Source organism: Lissotriton vulgaris, chromosome 3_1 (assembly GCF_964263255.1).
Source record: "Lissotriton vulgaris chromosome 3_1, aLisVul1.2, whole genome shotgun sequence".
NCBI lineage: Eukaryota > Metazoa > Chordata > Amphibia > Caudata > Salamandridae > Lissotriton > Lissotriton vulgaris.
Window position 1 is genome coordinate 1,528,298,999 of NC_141689.1, and position 21,254 is coordinate 1,528,320,252.

At 43.1% G+C, this 21,254-nt stretch overlaps 1 protein-coding gene across 1 annotated transcript in view; it reads right to left on the minus strand.

The window, feature by feature from the left end:
* Positions 1-392: 392 nt before the first annotated feature.
* Positions 393-21,254, minus strand: part of CYP2U1 (cytochrome P450 family 2 subfamily U member 1) — a 228,750-nt gene continuing 207,888 nt past the window's right edge. The window contains exons 4-5 of the mRNA XM_086962016.1: positions 13,708-13,875; positions 393-10,910 (exon numbers count right to left, since the gene is read on the minus strand). Coding sequence (XP_086818142.1) covers positions 10,732-10,910; positions 13,708-13,875 — 347 coding nt within the window. The 3' untranslated portion in view covers positions 393-10,731. The remainder of the gene's footprint in view (positions 10,911-13,707; positions 13,876-21,254) is intronic.

Consider the following 21,254-nt stretch of genomic DNA (forward strand, 5'->3'; position numbering starts at 1 on the left):
GGGTGGGAAATTAAGGATATAAATCCTTTCACAACTTCAGGGAAGAGAGGTATTGGAATGGCAGGTAGGTTCTTCAAAGGGCTCTCCTTAATCTTGACAGGTTTAACTGTTGCAATGTAACAAACATTATTTGCACCTGTGGACAACAACTTAGAAAGCACCTGTTTAAGCAATTTATTACGTTCATGAGAAGTGGGACTGTATTCAATATGAGGCAAGTTTTACTCACAAAGAAAGGCAAAATCATTCTCTTCATGATGTGGGGGAACATTAAAGAAAACACCATCATTAGTACAGAAAAAAGTACAGTTCCTTTTACAAAACACGTATATTCCTTGCAGGTTTGCAAAGGATTTGGGACTTATTCAGAAAGTTTCAGTAATGAGACCAAGTTTAACAGGAACAATGTCTGATAGATTTTATTTAGCACAATTAATACAAATAATTGCTGTCATCGGCTTAAAACATTTCCATAGTAAAAACATAAGATTATGACAATAAAACTAATTCAACACTAATGGGTAAGAAACAGCAACCACAAGAAGCCCCAGACAGCAGTTCTGAGCATCTAGTCCGCTTTCTTTCTGAGTTCTCCCTTCTCTGCATTAAAACATGATCCATGGATAAGATGTGGTGGGCAAGTCAGAATGGAGCACCTAACAGAAAAAGAGAGAAGCTCATTCGAGAAAACTCAGAGCAGTATAAAGCATTAAACACTGATAAAAAATAGAATATAAAACACCTTTGGATTAAAATTTGCACTTCTGTTACATCATAAAACCTAACAAAGGAGGTCAAAAAAGTGCAAGGCCATTACATGTATCGTTTATTATAATGAAGGCCCAGTCCACAAGTTAATTAACAGAAGGGTGCCAGCCAAATACTGAAGATCGAAGTGTAGAAAGCAATACCACAGTAATTTACAGCCTGACTGAACCAGCCTTAAAATTAATTGTTATCACAGAGACCTAGAATGCTTATTACAGTCATCAGAAATGTCAATAATCTTGACATCAGTAGTGTGGATTATCCCTTTAGGCAGACTTCCAGCACCTCATTACAAGAACAACTGTTGAGGATTCTAAACATCGGCTATAACCAAACTTTTCTGTGGGGAGAGAGCTTTTTACAGATACACATGATGTGGATTAGTGAGTCATGCTGGCTCCATAGATCCCTTCAGCCATCCATATCTGTGGCCTTTTAATGTAATCAGGCCAAATTTTTGTTGCATCAGCTAGTGTTTCTGCGGCTTTGATGGAGAAAAAGTTAGGAAGGTATATAGGCAGTCACACAGGGTCATAAAGTTTGAGAGTTTGGCTACCATGTGAACATTTTGCCAGATCATGTTCGTAGCAGGTTTGCAAAAGATGTGGGACTTAATTAAAAAGTTGGTTTATCAGTAATGAGACACAGTGTAACAGAAACAGTGTCTTTAACATGGCCAGGAACTTTCTGATTGACGGCACTACCTACATTTATGGACAAGCCAGACAGAGGTATGAAATGAAATTCAGAGTATTTGAGGACAGACCAGCTGGCACCAGTATCAATGTAAAAACCTAGTCCAAAAGGCAATAATTTTTATAAATCTATGGGCATATATGGATTTGTCAAAAGATCATTCCAATCACACTCCTGAATGTAGAAGTAGGTGTCGTGCTCAAGATACTTGCCAAAAAATAATAAAAGTAGCCAATCTCTGATAAGTCTAACACTAGACAACACAGTACAAACATTCACTAGAAAGACGACATTTGAAAAAATGTGTGAATAGCTAGAAGAGACCTCACGGGCGCACCACCAATGGGGCGCCCGTGAGGTGTCTTCTAGCTATTCACACATTTTTTCAAATGTCGTCTTTCTAGTGAATGTTTGTACTGTGTTGTCTAGTGTTAGACTTATCAGAGATTGGCTACTTTTATTATTTTTTGGCAAGTATCTTGAGCACGACACCTACTTCTACATTCAGGAGTGTGATTGGAATGATCTTTTGACAAATCCATATATGCCCATAGATTTATAAAAATTATTGCCTTTTGGACTAGGTTTTTGTGATTTTTGATTGAATGAGTGGAGGGCGACCTAGTCCTAAAAATCCCTCTTAACTCCTAGTATTTGAACACCAGTATCAATGTGACAAGAAGTGGGTTTCCCATTAATGGTGAAGTTCATGTTGGGGCCATTCTGATCAGGGATAAAGGTATTCTTGGCACAATCAGCAACTCTCAGGCTTTCCTAGTAACCTGGGTACTTGGGTGATCTGGACAAAGAGGGCGGGATTTTGGAGAGGCACCACAGACACCATTTGGACAGTCCCTTTTCCAACTGCCCATAATTAAAACATTATCTGCCATGGGTCTCTTGATCATCTCTCCCGCACCTGACACAACAGACAGCCTGTTCCCCTTCCTTTCTGACCCCATTGCCTCCTTGGTCTGACTCTTGATTTATCTTGTTTCTTCCTTTTTTCTTTACTTTCTGCCTTATTGATTTGGATTCATTATAGTCTTTCTTACACACTTGTTCTTACATCCAATGGTCCACTTTTTAACAATTCAGCTAAGCTCTTGGTTTGCAATCCAGTACTATTCATTTTCAACAGATTTTGAACATTCCGTAACAGTCCACTTACAAAGTCAGCACCCACAGCTTCTTGATCTTCTGTGGGGAGAATAATACCATAATAAAACTCAAGCACATCCTTTAACCATTCTGAATAATTAGCTGGTGATTCACCCATGTTTTGCTTGGACTTTCAAATCAAACTTAGTCTAATCACTTTTAAGCTGACACACTTCCATTACTACACTCACCATCTCTTTCACTTTACTCGAAGCATCATCTTGCAGTACCTGTCTCAGCCGGATACTTTTCTCTATCATTCAATCTCTCACTTCACTCGCAACTACCAATCGTAATAGCTGAATCACATCCTCCCAATTCGGTAGCTACACTTAAAATACAGTGTACAATTCTTCAAGGAACTTTGAAGGGTTTTTGCACCCAATGGGGAATTGTTTCTTTTTGTTCATGGACTGTGACATGGACCATGATACAATCATGATTATTTTTACTCCAGGCCATTCCCTAAGGCTAAGCATAGATTTGGGGGGCTTCTCATCATCATGATCACTGGAAACTGAGGAGGCGTGATCACTCAATTTCTCACAATATGTTATGAGTTTTATAGAGCTCCCAGCTGCCCCAGACATGGGGCGTCCCAGCGCTAGAATGCAACTGTCCTAGGCAAACCAGAAAACACACAAAAGAACAGTTACGCAGGAAAGAGATGGGTTTTGATGAAGAGTGAATGATTTTGTATATTTCTGCTATTTGCGGGGAGGGAGTTCCAAAGCTTTGCAGCGCGTACGTGGAAGGAGCGCCCTTCAGATCGTACTCTCTTAACCAGAGGGACAGCAGCCAGGTGCTGGTCCATGGAGCGCAGCTGGCGGGTGGGTATGTAGGACACCATAAGACTGGCCAGTATAGCGGGAGATTGGAGATTCATGATTCTGTGGCGATACGAAGAGTTTTAAATTGAATACCTTTCTCCACCGGCAGCAAGTGCAGTTTGCGAATGCAGCCAGTAATGGAACAAGTTCTTGGCAGGCCTAAGAGAGCCGGACTGCGGCGTTTTGTGCCCCATGTAGACGAAGTATCTCTGCTCTGTTGGCCCCAAGATATAGGGAGCTAGCATAGTCCAGTCTGGAGAGTACTGTGGTCTGGATGATCACCTGGCGGGTGGTAGCATCAAAGAAACCCAACAGTGGTTTGAGCCCTCATAGGAGTCCGAACAAATCCCGGCTACTGCCTTAGTTTGGGCCTGAAAAAAAAGAGCAGGGTCAACCCAGACTCCCAGATTTTTAACTGACGGTTTTGGGCAGGTGGGAGACCTAGAGAGGATGGCCACCAAATGGATTTCCTTGCCCACCAACAAGATCTCTGATTTGGCGGAATTAAGTTGGAGGCAATTTCGCAGTAATCTAATCTGCAATGGCTGTTAGATCTTCCGTAAACTTAAATGCATCCTTCCCAGAGTCATCAGGTAGTGCTACCAACAGCTGTGTGTCATACGCATAGGATACCACAGCTAATTCTCTGTTCCTAGCTACTGCTGCCAAAGGTTGGATGTAGATGTTAAAAAGGGTTGGGCTTAAAGCTGAGCCCTGAGGAACCCCTTGGTGGACAGCATGTACCTGGGAGCAGAAGCGGAGGACAGACACATGGCAAGTATGATGAGTTTGCAGGAGGAAAGAAGTTGAGGTAGAAATTTCTGGAATTGGTCCGGTTGAGAGGGTCTGCAGGAGATCCTGATTTAAGTTTATTGCAGATTCTGCGCATCACTTCTTGAGAGAGTGTCGGGAAGACAGAGTGCCGGAGTATCCAGAGACCACAGGGAGGGGCCAGCCCTAGTCTCAGTGTGGGAGAAGGTTTTATAAATGTCCTTGACCTTCTTGATAAAGAAGGTAGAGTGGGTCTCGCATTGCTGATTTGAAGGAGGGGTGGTTTGAGGTTGCCTGGAGGATTTAGGTCTTTAAGCAGGGAAAAGACAGGCTTATCTGGATTATTGCTGCTTCTGATCTCATCGGCGTAGTAGGCAGCTTGTTCCTTCTGAATGGCTCTATGATAGTTCTTGATGGCTACACAGTACTGTGTTTTCAGCTTTTTACAGCTTTTCCGGATTGAGGCCAAGTTGTCATTATACCATGGAATAGACTGGATATTACGGCTCTGGGTCCACCTGGCTGGGATGAGAGTATCGAGGAAGTGTGTCAGTCACTCAAAGAGGGTACTCTCTGCCTCATCCGGATTGTCGGGAAGACTGGGTGTTGGGCTCAGGAGGAGGGTGCGGAACTGCTGGGAATTGAGTTTATGACAGGGGCGCCTTAAGACTGATTTACGCACTGTGCCAGTTGTAACATGGTTACCAAGTAATGGTCAGACCAGCTCATAGGAATAGGTGGATTAACTATGAGAGCGGGCAGATTAGAGAGAACAGGGTCCAGCAGAATGTGTGCATACAGGGACGCGCTAGGTCAGTGGCAGGGCAGCAAGATCAGCTAACAAATTGCTGATTTCACAGACTTGACTAGCATCCAAATGTAGGTTAAGGTCTCCGATAAGACTGAAATTGGCTGATCTGATAGCAAGTATACCAGATGTTACGATAAGTGCATCTCTGTCCTTTTTTGAAGGCCTGAAGGGCGATAAATTAGGAGCCCAAATAGAGTTTAATTAGCATTGAGGAGGATCCTAAACCATGCACACTCGCAGCCCACCAGGGCCTCTTTGATCAGGATGCAAGTGTATCCAGTTTTAAAGTTAATTGCGATGCCACTAACCCGGGTCCCTCTATAAAGTGTCACAATATTGTAACCTTGAGGCATGGCTAGGCCAAGTTCTGCCTCCGTGATGTCACAGAGCATTGTCTCAGTGAGAAAAAGAGCATTCAGTGCCTCGTCGTGAAGTAAATCGAATACTTGGGTGAAGTGTTTTACTAGGGAGCGGCAGTTCAGACTGAGAAGTGTAGCAGAGTGCGGGGAGGGGGATGGAAAATTAGCGTTTGCCAGAGAGCTGAAGCCGCACTGCATGCAGCAGAAAAGGCCCTCCAGTGAGACGCAGAAGTGGGGAGCACATGGGCTTACCCCCTTGCTAATAGCGGGTAGGTCGTCATTTAGGGAGTAGGTATCTTTTGCGCAAACCAGACGGGCAGAGCGTCTGGCGTCGTCCAGGCGCCGACGGGCACACATGGGCTTGCATTTGGCATGTCCGAGCCACAGCAGGCATTAAATGGCCGGGGGGCACAACTGGCTCCTGCCGGTCGAGCTTCTGATTGTTTAAAGGAAGCCAATCAGAGCTCAGCCTGTCCCTGAAGTGCGGAAGTCAAATGAGCCTAAAACACAAGCAACACGAGGAAATGAATAAAAACAGTGCAGTGTGTTAAAAATATTCAGAGGCAAAGCAGCAGAAGCACACGTTAAATAGCTTGCTCAGGGCAGTTTAAGCAACCATGTGCAACTCCGGATGTATCGCTTCTCCAAGGGCTTCTGCTCTCTTTCATATGGGAGTTTTACCGATGCTTCATGTGAACAAGCCCCATGACAACTTTTCAGAGTCACAAAATCAGCCTCTTTTTTCGCGTGCTGTGCCCCTCGTCTCTTTCCACGTACTGGGGCAGCTACAGCTCTTGCAAGCACTTTACCCTCTTGTGTCCTCCCTGTTGGATGAGCAGCCAGTACTGACCAGAATTAGGGTCAAGGTGCACCACGGCCCCTTCATCCCCCTGCAGGCAGCATGGCAACCCAAGGATGTTCATTATAGCCTCCTACTTTTCAGGCTCTTCCATCTTGGTTATTTTGGTTATCTGGGGGGACAAGTAAGGCAGTGGAAATACAAGTTATACCTCTGTCCTTCCAATGGCTAATTTGGTGTTTGAGTTTCTCCTACATCTGCTTCATTTTGCACACCTGAGTCTTGTGCTTATTTATGTTTATTTCATCAAACCAATTAAGAAATGTTGGCCATTACAGAGGTTCAATTTTGTTTTAGGACCCTTTAGTTTCTTCAGTCCATCTAATTCAAAGGTACTATTTTGTACATAAAAAAGTATCACATTCCATCCTTGCTAGTAAGTCCCACCATTTCAAGAACTTTGCACATGCTTTTTCCATACTGGTGGTACATAGAGTGGGCTGGGGGGCTCTCTTTTGGGGGCTTTTCTTTTTTGTGTCTTAGACCCATCCCCATTTTGCAAACACACTCCGACTACAAAAGGTTGTCTGTTAGCATTGTGCTGCAGCTCACACCAGGAGTAATAGCAAGACAGGAAGGGGAGTTGATTTATCAGCTGAGATTCAGTTTACATGGAGCTTTGACACAACAGCTATCTCCTTTTTAGATCTATGGGTGAAGTGGAGGACGATAATATATATACCATTTCAATGTATTTTAATAGGGTTGAAATGTCGACAGTTAAGCTAGAGAACTGATTATAATCAGGATTTTCTACATGTTGTATTCTGATTTGAGTTGTGCTGAGTTAAATCCATATCAGCCTCTAGTGTTGTATATGCCTTGTATGTAGCACCTGTGCACTTCAATTCACTCGCACTGAGTTGGTTTTTGGAGCACTTTCTTTATGAAGCAATGTGTTCGCACATTATTGATATAGTTTTACAATGAAAAACTTTGACTGTATTCTTTGCAAACAAAAGTTTATTCACAGTTGTCTTTGAATTGCCACCGACTATTAGGGTTTCACTTCCCCCGGGGGGACCACTGTTCTATTTGATCACTGACTTGCCCCGGTCGCCCAGCATTACAGGATCCCATATTTCTTAAGTCTATGCAATAGTGGCTTTCTTTCCTTTTTGTGTTTGATCCACCCACAAGAGCTTTTTAGTTTTTACCACTAGTAGATTCGTTATTCATATGTGGAGCAGCACACTTCATCTGAGGGGTGAGATTTCGCCATCAGTAGATTTGGGATTCCTCTTTCTAGTCAGAATATTTTCCACGTTGAACATACAAAATCATGTTGTTGTCTTCCCTTTACTTACAAGTTACAAACCGACATCCTTTGACCAATTCAAGCACTTTATATAGGGTGACCAGACGTCCCAGATTTCTTCGGACTGTCCCGGTAGCCCGATGCTTTCCTTAATTTTGAATACAAGTAGGGCTAAGGGTTTTGGTCCTACTTTTATGCCTACCCTGTCTCGGTTTTTGCGTCTCAAAATCTGGCCACCCTAACTTTATAGCCTCTGATAACACAAATTACCATATTTTGCATACCTGAGTGAAAGCAGTAACAATTCATAGCTACCTAACGTTAATGGAGCCGGTAGCAGCAGTTAACGCTTCTATCCACTAGAGGGAAGCACACTACACAAAACGTAAACACATCAACGTCCTATTGCATGGAATGCAGCGTGGAGCTGAAATTACCAAGAATGAAAATAATATTACATCTACTAACAGACATTTGCTTATTGCAAATATATTGTTTGGATTAGATTTGAATGCGAACCTTGTAAGCAAGACTGGCAGTATTTAAAACGTTATTCAAATCATATAATGTGGATTTATTTTCGTTTTCTCCTGGAATTAAATGTATTCTTTGTACAATGATAAACTGCTTGCAGCGCGTCTGGCAACAGTGAAAGCCTTAATAGGATTAAAAAAATCAGTCAAAATGAAATAGGCAATGCCAATCCGTCTTACTTGTATGTAAAGGTAAGCGACGCCTAACCTCATTCATTGCTACAGCTAGTTCTGGTGGTAGGCGAGTAATACATTAGGTTTCACTCTTAATATATCGGATTAATTTCTGCATTTTTTTAGGGCCAAAATGTATTTTTTAGTAACACCGGTTTATAGCCTTTAAGTCGCTCAGTTTAATACAGTTATTCTATTTACACTTTCTCACTGCATTCGTTTTCGGATTAAATAGCCATCCATCGTGTCAAAACCACAAAAAGTTTGCTTTGATTCAATTTACTTTCATGAAAATGTAGTCAGCGATGCCTAAACAAAAGAATGACCTTTGAAAATAAACACTCTTCTCTCTTCAGCCAGTAGGTGTCACGCTTTGCACAGGATATGCAACGCCCGTTGTTTCTGAACGTTAGAAGAACTAACATGAAACTTCACAGTTGTCATGAAGCCGCCGATCAGTGAATTTCATCAACAGAGAGCAGTTTTGAACGGAAAAATTAAAAGGTACTCGGTGGCACCGTCCTAGCACCCCTTCCTGTCCAGAAGCAGCCTCCTATTAAAAGCACTTCACATTTGCTTAGAGGCACTGTATCTTTCAAACACAGCTCCTACAGGTACAAATAGTGAACGTACCAGATGCCCGAGTACATCACCCATCAAGGCACAAGCGCAGTGCACATTTTACCTAAGTATAGGGCGTGGAAGTTGTGAGTAAAACGATTTATGGAACATTTTTAACAAAAATTCCAGTTCTGTTGAAAGTATTTGTATGCAAGGAAATAATTGAATATGTGCTTGAAATTGTACCCACTTGTGTTTACTTTGATTTAACCCATGCTTTATTTGTGTCAGGGCGTACACGTACACGAAAATATGTTTGTTCACCTTAAGGCCGTTCATCAGGTAGGGCAGCAAGAATAGTAGGGTTCCATCTTGTGCTACGTGGCTGATGTCACTGACCTGGTCATAATTCTAAAATGTGGACATGCAGGTCCAAGCGTGGGTGGAGTCTTTGCCGCCTCGTTCGTTTTTTCTCTTGAGAGTATTTGTCTGATTATAGGATGTAAAGGAGGTCAAAAAGCCGCACATCACGTGAGCTGGCCAAGCCTATTCACTGCTGTTAGTCACTTCACTGGTTTCATTACCACTCAAACTATGTCAACTGTAACATAGAGTGTCAAGCTCCCAAAACATGCACCTGTGACTGCTAAGCACATTTTAAAGAAATGTTTGTACTTGGCTCATATTGGTTGTATTTCACAATATGGAGGTAAATATAAATAGACGTGTCAGTGCCTCGGGCCTATTGTTGACTCTGCACTGGTTACCCATCCGTAAACGGATTGCCTTCAAGGCTATGACTTTGGCCTACAAGGCTCTCCACGCTGTGGGTGCAAGGCATCTCCAAAAGAGACCGGCCTTCTACCATCCTGCTCGTTCTCTCAGGTCAGAATCTTTGCTCCTGGCGGTTGTCCCTCGAGTTAAGAGAGCGCGCCTGGGTGGCCGCTCCTTCAGTCTGCTGGCTCCACAGATGTGGAATTCGCTTCCGCTCCCACTTCGGGGGGCTACTAGTCTTCTTGACTTTAGGAGAGGTCTCAAATCCTGGTTGTTCACCCAGTAGACCCCCCAGCAGTCCCTTTTTTGTACTTGTTTGTTCTGTACTCTCTTTTAATGTGTTATGTTATTGCGAATCAGTTCTCCTTACCCAAAGCGCCGGGACACTCTTTTCGAGTAACCGTTGCGCTATACAAAAGAATAAATAACATAACATAACATATTCTCGCCATGCACACATATCAACTCCACAATATCGATTATAATCATATCATCAAGTTAGGTACATATAGAGAGCTATACCTTTCCTATTCTTAGCTCAACAGTTCCATACCTTCACGATATGTTAGTACTCAAAATTGGGAAGTCAATTTACGTGCAGGGCGCTATTAAAACTTCGAGAGGGCAGCAGAACTCTCCCATGCCGTTATGTTTAAAGTGGGGCATCTTTTGGATAAGCATCTACACTTTCGACTGGAATTATGGAAGTTATAAGGCGGCCATTTTGCAGTGTAAACGGACATGCCCACAGCCACTACACTATGTACAGTGGTTAAGGGCTGCAGGGACGGTGTAGGGAGCTGATAACCTTGGGGACTTCAGTCTGACCTGGCCACAACCTGTTTCAACATCAGGAGCAAACATTAGACTTGGTAAGTAATGGCATTGTGCTAAACGGTATAAAGTACATCTGGCAAACAAAACAAAGTACAAATGTATTTCAAGGCGCTTCCAATATTTACACATATCTTTGGTTTCACGTTAATAAGGCTACGTTTATAAGAAAAGAACCGAAATAAAAGTAGCCTCATAATTCCAGGAAATAAAGTCTCGGACATAAAAAACATTTGCAGCTTAATTGAAGAAGATCAAGTTATAAAAAAATGTGTCTATTAAAAATACACATTTTAATCCGGTCAAATTCATTTTTCCGTATTTTCCCCTAAAACAGTCCTTTCATCGCTTAGTGATTTTAACTTCGAAAGGATAGGGAGCCAAAGTTAGACCAAATCTTCCTTCCATGGCTGGATTTTTAGAGTCATCAGCTAAGGCAAAAGAGAAACTTTGGAATAAATTCACGAACATTAAGAATAATTCCATCTTCGCCAGCTGTTCCCCCATGCAAACTCGACGACCTGAAAAAGACAAAATATATAAAAAGTTTTTTAAAAATTTGTTTTAATTTGGGAATGCTTCTTTTTTACATCAAATCATCATTCGAGGCTTCTCAACTAAAGGTGTATGCACTTTCCATCTGATCCTATTATGCAAGTGAGGGCTCACAACGCACTGACCCAATCAATGGCATGTATGGTATAACCTGCCAAACTGGCAGGTACAAGCAGTGTGAATAGATGAAAATGTAGGGGCATATTTACTAATCTTTCACATGGGGGCAGCAAGCAAAGTTTCTGTGCTGTTTTTCGTGAAAGGGAGACAGAAGAAATGTTCCATATTTTCAGAGATATGGAGATTTTCTGCTCTCTCCTTGTGCTGGCGGACTGTGTGCAGCCTCGTTCCAACGAAGGCACCCTTTCTCTGGAGTTCCAGAGTGTCTGCATTATGGGCAGGGTGGTTTTCATGTTGGAAGGGACAAAAACAATCCTTAGAGGCATTTTCCTCTTTCTATGTTTGAGGCGGAATCCATCACATATAGAAAGCTGAAGTAAAGAAGAGAAATAAAGATTTTTCTCCTTGTTATGCCCCACTGGGTGTCATTTTGACACATTCTCAGTTTTACTAGCTTCAGTAAATCGGGGAAAGCACCAAAAACCATGGATGTATGACGTTACAACGCATGCTCTATTACAACGCATGCCTTTACAACGCGGTTTTTACATCGCAAACCTTTACAACGCATAGCGCTTTGGGGTGCTGGATACTGAATAGTTTAATTTGCTATTCCAACTCCAGTCCCCGTGGACACTAGGGAAGGTGTTGGATAGTAAATGAAACTTATTCCCTATCCTAGAGCGCCCCTCAGCACAATGCGTTGTAATGATTTGCGATGTAAAAACCGCGTTGTAAAGGCATGTGTTGTAAAAGTTTCGTTGTAAAGGTTGTTTACCAAAAACCAAGGGTGGATGCATGGGAACGCCCATGCGCCACCCATGGAATGGCTCCCAGATGCATTGTAACACAACTCAGCACAAGAGGCATCATTACATTACTTTTTTATTATAAAACCACACAAGGTGGCGTAACTCACTCCTTGTGTGGCTTAAGGACTGAAGTTGCCTTGTGACTGCGCCACGCGAGGCAAATGCAAGTCCTTATTAGATCTGGGCCATAGTTCATAAAAAGAAACACATGCAAGTTAACAGTCTCAATTTCAAGATTTTCAATAAACCGCATTATGGAAATCGGAGGATGAGGCTTTTTTATTGATTTCCGCAATCATACTATGAACTGAATCAGTATGATACGAACAGAGATGCAGTTTGGCTGTTCATTGAAGTGTTTTTTGATTTCCTAAAGGAAAGGCCTTTGTCTGGGTTTTCATACACAGAGCTCTAGACCTCTATGGTGAGATACATGTTAAAACTCCCACATTTCAGGTTCTAGTGGTGAGCAGTAGATGCCTTGCGGACTGGCGTGTTTATTTGGGTATGAGATGCAATGCTCATCTAGACATTTTAGTTGAGGTATATGAGTTTTAACTTTCTTAGCTCTTACTAGAACTTTTGTTTCCAGAAAAATCAATGAGCACCCCCTAAAAAACCTAACTACGACATTCCACTTAATTTGAGGAGAAACTTAATCTCATATTTGGTTGGAGTTATAAAAACAATTATAACTGCAAAATTCATTGCATTTGTATGGTTTTCCTCGTAGGTAAAGAGAACATTCATAAATAGGGGAGTTAAGAATGTATTTCCTCCAATACAGCAAAAACTGTAGAACGGAATTATAACTTGGCAGAAATACAGACCCTCACACAAAATAAGCCGTTTGGTGAGGGGTAAATTTGGTAATTCTTGGGATATTTGTATTACACAAGCTGTTTGGGGCTTTGTATATTTAGGCCGTTAATAGGTTATCAGAATAATTTGGTGGTTACCAGAAAGCAGGAACTGATGCTTTCTTTCTATATTCTTACTAAAAGTGTGGCAGCTAGACTTGAGAAGTAAAGAATCTGACAGAAGCAATGGTGTACTCTTTAGAAATGACGGATTTCGAGGAAACAAGGTGCTTTTTGTTGTTTAGATCGCGGTGTGCAAACCCTACATGCATCATACAATCAGTGAGACAAAACTACATGAAATGATGTGGCAAAAATAAAAGGCATTCCCATGACATGCCATGGACAAGGCCAGGGGTGTCATAAACAGCTCTGAGAGGGGCAGATTCATGTCATGTTTAGGATATCCACGTAATAATGTACACATCCACATACGAATACTTTACATACACGACAAAAAAAGCAAAGAATTAACAGATAATGGTTATCTTGAAAATCTGATAAGGATCTGGCTCTTCAGGACCTATTTTGGAAATGCCTGTTAGGTCTGGTGGCTTAGTGGACTAAGGCGCCCAATGAAGGGGACTGTGTTTGACCTCATGGCCACATGTTCAAATCCAAGTGGGGCTAATCAGGTCGATAACAAGAGTACCATTGAGTTGGGTAACAAACATCAACTATTCAGCGTCAAGGTACCCTTCTGGGTGAACATGCACTTTACAACTACACATTATGTTATGTTATTGCTTAGATTAGAAGAACTAGGGACAAATCTTTGTAATATGAGTACTTTATGTGAGAAATGGATGGTATTAAAAGTCTATAATCAAATGCTGCCCCATACCTTAGTACACAAAACAGCGGGACATGAACGAGCGTAAGAATAACTAGAGTGCGCCGTTTCTTAAAAGCCTGCCTCCCGCTCCCTTTCTGATGCATTTACTGTAGACAAAAAAAGTATAGTAGGTTACCTATTCCGAATGGAATAAATGCTTCCTTTTTCAGGATTTGTCCATGTTCATCCAGAAATCGACTAGGGTTGAATTCATTTGGTTTCTCCCAAATTTTAGGATCCCTGTGCACAGACCACAGGTTGGGTAGTATCACACTGCCTTTTGGAATATTATATCCTTGGAATACTAGAAATAAACAAAAACAGAGTGAGTATGCGATACACTAGATTCGGAAAATCGAAAAGTGTGAACAGTGCAATACACAATAGTTCTAACGTATGATCTATTTCTGAGACATCAAGTTGAAAATATAGGAATCAATAAAACTTAACCCTTCAATATTTTTCCACCCCACTCTAAGGTCTAAAACTATCTAAGAAAAGTTCCTCTGAGCATCCTTTCATAATGGAAAACAGCAGCTATATATACAGAGCAGATAGTATTCTGTGTGTTCAATGCTCTCCGCGTATCTGAAATCTTTAGTACAACAATTCACAAGCAGCTGCTGGAACTCTTTGATAATTAATACATATATAAAAAAAAGCCAATACAATTAGCTGTTATTTGGGTTTATCCCCACTCGTAGCAACTCTTATAACATCAGTTGGCTCTATTCCGTGCTCTATCATGCGGATGCTCCAGCTCTCCAGCACGCAGCGGTTTTATCTGTCGATTTGGAGAAAGCGTTTGACACGGTGAGCTGGGAGTACCTATTCGAGGTGATGCGTCGCATGGGCTTGGAGGATGACTGGGTGCAGCTCCTTTATGACTCAGCCACTGCGAGGGTCAAGACGGGACGAGCCATATCTAGACCTTACAAGTTCTCCTGCAGCTCCCGGCAGGGCTGTCCTCTTTCCACGCTCCTGTTTGCCTTGGCTGTGGACCCGCTGGCGGAGCGGTTCAGACTGGGGGGATGTGGTTTGGGATTGACCTTGGGTGGGAGTTGCCACCACATCTTGCTGTACGCTGACGACCTGTTGCTATACCTCACAGAGGCAGTTAGGGGGGCGCTGCGGCCTTGCAAGTCCTAGGCGATTTTGCTGCTCTTTCGGGCCTTAAGGTTAATAAAACCAAGACCTATTTGTTTCCAATAGCTGGGCATTTACCCACGCCAGAAGAGTTGCCGCCTGATACCCTCTGGGCACAGCGTACATTTAGATATTTGGGCATACAAATTTTTCATGACCTGGATGATCTTAGGACGGGAATTTGGGTAATATGTTGCGCTCCCTTCGCTCTTGTGTCCAGTTTTGGAACTCGTTGCAATTGCCCATCATGGCCCGGATCACGCTGTCCAAAATGGTTATGCTGCCCCGGTTGCTCAATTTTTTTGTGAATCTCTCGGTTCGGATGCCGAGAAGCTGGTTTAGACCTCTGCACGCTCTCCTGCGGCAATTGATTTGGGGTGATGGAAGTCTGCGAGTGTCCCTGCAAATCTTGCAGCGCCCTATGTCGGAAGGCGGACTTGGGGTGCCAAATTTCGAATTTTTTATGTTGGCCGCCCAAATGCAATGGTTGGCACAATGGGTGGAGGGAGTGAACAAGAAGGGAACGTGCCTAACGGATCCAGTATCTAGTAGAGGATTAGTGACATCAAAACTTCTATTGCTGGCTACATCCATCCCTTTCTGCTCCCTTTTACAGCGCACAGCCTTCCAGACGTGGAGACGATGCTGTAGCGAAAGGCAACAACCTGTAAAGTATTCCCCCTTGATTCCCTTGGTGGATCTACCACACAGGGACCCTCACTCTGTATTCATGGACACCCAACTGGCCAGATGGTTGGATGCTGGACTTGAGACTGTAGGGGATTGTTACTTAGATAAGGCCATGATCCCTTTCGCGGACTTGAGGGAAGATAGTGGACTCCCCGATGGCCAATTCCTGCGATATGAAGCATTAATGCGCATGTTTGCCCAACTATGGGGCCCTCAAAGGTAGTAACCCGATACCCACCCTGTCCTCAATGCGTTATTCACTCTTGGGACGGTGGGGCATCTCCTGAAATGGCTCTATACCACGTTAGTGGAGGCCTCCACTGGCCCGCTGCATAGATTACGGGCTTTTTGGGATACAATGGGAGGTAAAGTCCTTACTGACTCTGAATGGCGGAATGTTTTGAGATCTTCAGGGAAGGTTCCCGGAACACCCAACTGAAATATACCCAATTTAACTATACACATATGACTTATATGCCACCACATCGGCTCAATGGGACGTATGGAGGGGAAGTGAGACAATGCACTAGGTACGAACATCCGGATTCTGATGCTGACTTTGTCCATATGACCTGGGATTGCCAGTGGTTATGCCCCTATTGGGGGGCGGTGTTGGTTAAGATAAAGGATGTGCTTAGTAGGGAGTTGGCCTTAACAATCCAGACAAGCCTGCGAGGTCTCTTCCCCAGAACGCCTAAACACAAAGTTGGGAATTGCTTGATGGATCTTACGTTGGGGTTAGCTAAATGCAGGATCGCGATGGAGTGGACCTCTGTGAGGGATCCACAGATTTCTGTTTGGAATAGGGATGTCATTGCATGGGTGGGAGCAGAGGGCAGAGCATTGACATAGCAGGAGGTCAGAGGGGTGAGAAAGCTCCCACTGGCCCAGCAATGGAAGGAAGTACTAGCTGAATGGGAGAAGCCAGTGGGATTGTGCAGTGAAGGGGGAGAGTCGGACTGTTTGTCACAAATAGATACCCAGATCCAGGTGACTAGATTGGGGCCATCAGGAGCTACTGGTGTCTGACATATGGTGAGGGAATGCGGAGGCTTGGAATACACACTGGAACGGCTAAGTCTACCGACGGTGGGAGAGTACCAGCAAGGGGGGACCCCTGTCACAGTCCAGCTTCACGGGTTGGGAATGTCCCCAGTCCCGCTAGATATTAGCACTTAGACGTGCTCACACCACTCCTCTGCACTAGTTACTCGTTGCTAGTTTTCTTTTTGTTTCCTTATTTTTCATTTTCCATTAGTTTGGATTTGCACAATGTCAATGGCAAATTATGTTTCAAAATATAAACATGCATACATAAGATGGAACGATGTTGGATGACACTCTAAATAATTGGTGAGATATCTTTGTATTGGTGGAGCCAACACCCTTGATTGTGGACAGTGATAATAGATGTAATCTGTTCTGCTTCACCTGTGTTTTGTTTTCTGTGTCTTCTTTTTTCTCCTGAAGGCAATCAAATTGTCGATTTTTGCAAAATACCAATAAAAATATATATTAAAAAAAAAAACAATTAGCTGTTGTGTGCTTCTGTGCACATGCACCAAAAACACACACGCGCACAGAGAATGCATAAATCCATGCACATAACTCAGCAGTTCTATAAAAAGTTGATGCAAATCAGGGGATCAGAGGTTGATATGCATCAGATGAGTACACGATGATGATGTAAGTCCACATTTCTGCTACACAGCACTTTCAACAGGTCTGTGATAGATTGGGTGACCCCTCCTTCAGCAACTTCCAAGCACTAATAACCATAACTTAAATCGAGCCTTTTACCCACAATCCATCACTTCAGTCGTAAATGAAGCTAACTATAGATATTTATTAAATATAGATAATTTTACAACAAGTCTACTTCAAAATAAGGTCAAAATTCTCAGCAAAGCAACTGATCGACTAAAATCAACACAGTTGAATTGCCTTAGTACATTTGAGCAAGAGAAAGCCAAGGATCATGTGGGACCTGGGATAAAAGCTGTATCATAGAGAACATTGATCCCTAGTATTAATATTAACAATACAAAGAACCCAACGGCAGATTTAATAAGTTAAAAATGTAACAAAATTAAAAAACACACAGTGGTGGAGTGAGTATAGACGCACAACATGTGTATCAGCAGATCATGCATAGCACGGCCCGCCCAAAAAAAAATCACATATACAATGAACTAGGGTCTGTGTTTTTTTTATAGTCAGTGTTTCGATCCCATTGTGAATGGTGGGATCATCATCAGGACTTTAACAATGTAGAGAGGCAGAGCGAATCAATGATGACTGATGCAATATTAGAGATCTGCACAATCTACATTCCCAGTTCCAGCACCAGAACAACATGGGCTAGGGACAGCATCTTGAGCTTCAACTTCAAAAGAAAAGATTCAAGATCCTGAAGTCTAGGACTGGACGAAGACCACCATCCTTCATTGGGACAAGAAAGTACTAGCTGTACCATCGCTGCCCAATTCCCCACTCTGACCACAGCTACACTGCTCCTTTCTGCAGCAAGGCTTCCATCTCTTGGTCCAGCAGAAGACACTGTTCTTGTGAAAGGTCTGAGCAGGGAGGGGGGAATTTAGGGAAGGGACTGATAGAAGGGTAGCGAATACCATTTTTCATGATCTGTAGTACTTATTGGTCTGAAGTTATGACCTTCCAGGCCTATGGAGAAGAAGATACCTGGCCTCCTACTATTCTCGAGTGTCCCAATAAGACCCAAAAAGAGCTTTTTCCCGCTGGTGGCTGAGGAGAAGCAGGAGGAGGAAGAATTAGCGGGCTGTGAAGGGGCCTGGCCTTTTCCATTTCCACAATCTCTGTATTAACACACAAAGGGGGTTGGGGCCTGCTGCTTACCGACAATCCCCTGATGCTGATGGAAACTGATAAACTTTCCGAAGGCACAAAACTGAGAAAATGTCTGGTTATCCCTCTCTTGGGCTGCAATCTAAGTGATCGAGCAGTGGCTGAGCTGTTCTTTAAAAACTCCAAGGTGGAGTCCACCTTCTCTCCAAAGAGTTTGGAGCAATCGAACAGGAGGTCCACATGGGTTGATTAGACATCATTAGAAAAACCGATGTCCTGAGTCATACGTGCCTGCGCACCAACACTGATATACCCTAACGTTTCTGCCGCCTTCTTAATAGTAGTATGATAGGAGGCCACAACTGGGAGTAGAAAGCTCAATTGGTCCAGGAATTCTTACTTAGGTGAGGTGTTGAGCCAAATTGATGGGCCGGAACTTGCTCCCAAATAGAGAGCACATTGGCCCGCTGCAGTCCGCGGTAGTGCAATCCCCACGGCAGGCATGCCGCGTTAATTTATTCCTTTCCACACTCGCCAAAGCTTTAGGATGCACTTTCCATCAATGAACCTCTGTTAATACAGGCAACAGCGCAGTCAGCAGATACACAGGTTCAATCACATCGCCTTACGCGTTTCAGACTTCTATGCGTCCTTGGTCACAGGCATGAGTGGCAGCAAAGTATTAACGGAGGTTCATTGATGGAAAGTGCATCCTAGAGCAAGTTCCGGCCCATCAATTTGGCAAACTATATTTTACCAACGCGGAATGCCGTTCATGAGGGAGCTCACTAATGGCTATATTTGGAAGTTATTATTAATATGAGTTGGCAATATTGAGTTTTATTATGAACTTTGGTGTTTACTTAAAGACTACTGAACCCATAATGCAATTTTGAACATTACGTGAAGCCGCACCTGTGGGCAATAAAAGGTTTTAGTGAAATGCATCAGAAGTCTTTTACCAGTTACTTTGCTGCCACTCATGCCTGTGACCAAGGACGCATAGAAGTCTGAAACACGTAAGGCAATGTGATTTAATCCGTGTATCTGCTGACTGCGCTGTTGCCTGTATTAACGGAGGTTCGTTGATGGAAAGTGCATCCTAAAGCTTTGGGGAGTGTGGAAAGGAATATATATACACATATATATATATATATATATATATATATATATATATATATATATATATATATATATATATATATATATATATATATATATATATATATGTACACACACACACACACACACACACACACACAAACACACACACACCAATGTGGTACCACTCAAGGTAGTTATCTAGCCCGTCATCCAAAAGAAAAGTGTGACAGCCTTAGGTTGCAAAGAAGAAAGCAACTTGAATGGGTGCATCCCCTAAAACTCAGGAGCACCTCGCAGGAGTTGAAGAGGACAGAGGGAGAAGGACCTAAAATGCTCATTACACCTAAAAAAATGTAAAATCACAGGGCTTAGAATCGCAGGCGGGCAATGGGGGGGGGAGTGGGGGGAGAGGGGAGCGGCAGAATGAAAAACCTCAGCGGCCTGCCATAGAAGCAACACGGAATGATCCAGAAGAAATTTCAGACTTTGGGCTCTCAAAACATCCCAGGCTGGAACTTCCCTACCTTCCTAAGAGTGAAAAATACATTCAATAACTTAAAAGGACAGGGATATCAATGGTGCTATATCAGGACTTTTGCCTTATCTCTACAGTCACAAGGACCATATAGCAATATTAAATAGGATACTGCAAGTGTTTCCCTCAAACTGGGACACCAGTTAGTCAGAGTACGACGTAAAGTTGGCCTTCCTATTTTCTATCACACCCTGATGGCTTGGTTTAGCAGTCAACTCAAAGGAGCAGATGTTAATGTTAATGTTATAGAGCATTTGTACAAGCTCACGGCTACTCCGAAGAGTGTCCCGGCACTACAAAAGGTTTAACAAAAGATCCAGAGGAGAGAGACCAAAATGTGCTCCTACTCATACTAAACTTGACTTATTGATGGAACAGCCAGGTTTTCAACTGGCAGCGGAAGCTCTGCTTCTTTTCTTAAAGGCAACGGGAGCCTATTCCACATTCTGCTCACTACCACCTGGAAGGAGCGTCCTCCCTTCCTGGACAAGCAAAATTTAGGGACCCGCAGCAGATGTTGGGTAGATGACCTCAAGGCCCTAGCTGGATTATAGGGCAAGATTTATTTCCTGATATACTGAGCCCCACTATTATGCAGAGCCTTAACCCCTTCGATGCTCATGACGAGCTCAGCTCGTCATGAGGCACGGTTGAGCTGTGCTTATGACGAGCTGAGCTCGTCATGAACAATGGGAAATAATGGAAAGCAGCACAGGAGGGGAAAACCATCAGCAGCAATGGTGTTAAAGGCCAACACAAGTGGCTTAAAGGCGACTCTGTTCCTTACTGATAGCCAGTGGAGTGTTTTCAGATGATTTGTCATGTGGGTTCTAGGCCCAACCATGGAAACTGCTCTGGCGGCTCAATTCTGAACAGCCTGCAGACGGTTAAGTAAGTACTCAGGGATGCCCAAATAGAGTACATTGGCATAGTCCAGCCTAGACATTATCAAGGCCTGGACCACTGTCTTTCTAAGGGCCAATGGCAGTAATGGTAAGAAATTCCTCATCATTTTTTAGAATCCTAAAACACATTCCAGCCACTGACTGCACCTGTGTCTTCATGGAGAGATCTGAGGCCATCATCACCCCCAGGTTCTTAACCGTAGTGACAGGACTAGCCGGAGCCGGTTGATCCGATGGCCACCATTTCCGCCATTCATCACCTGGGGTATGGCCAAAGAAAATAATTTCAGTTTTAGCGGAATTACAGGATTATTGGTTCCAGTCAAACACAGCACTCAGACACAAATATATTTTGGTTTTCATCAAAAGGCTCACCTTTTTCATAGGTAAACAGAAATTGTGAGTCATCGGCATAGGTAAGAACCTTAGCCCCTAAACTCTCAGCCAAAGTAGCCAAAGGTGACATATATATATTGAAGA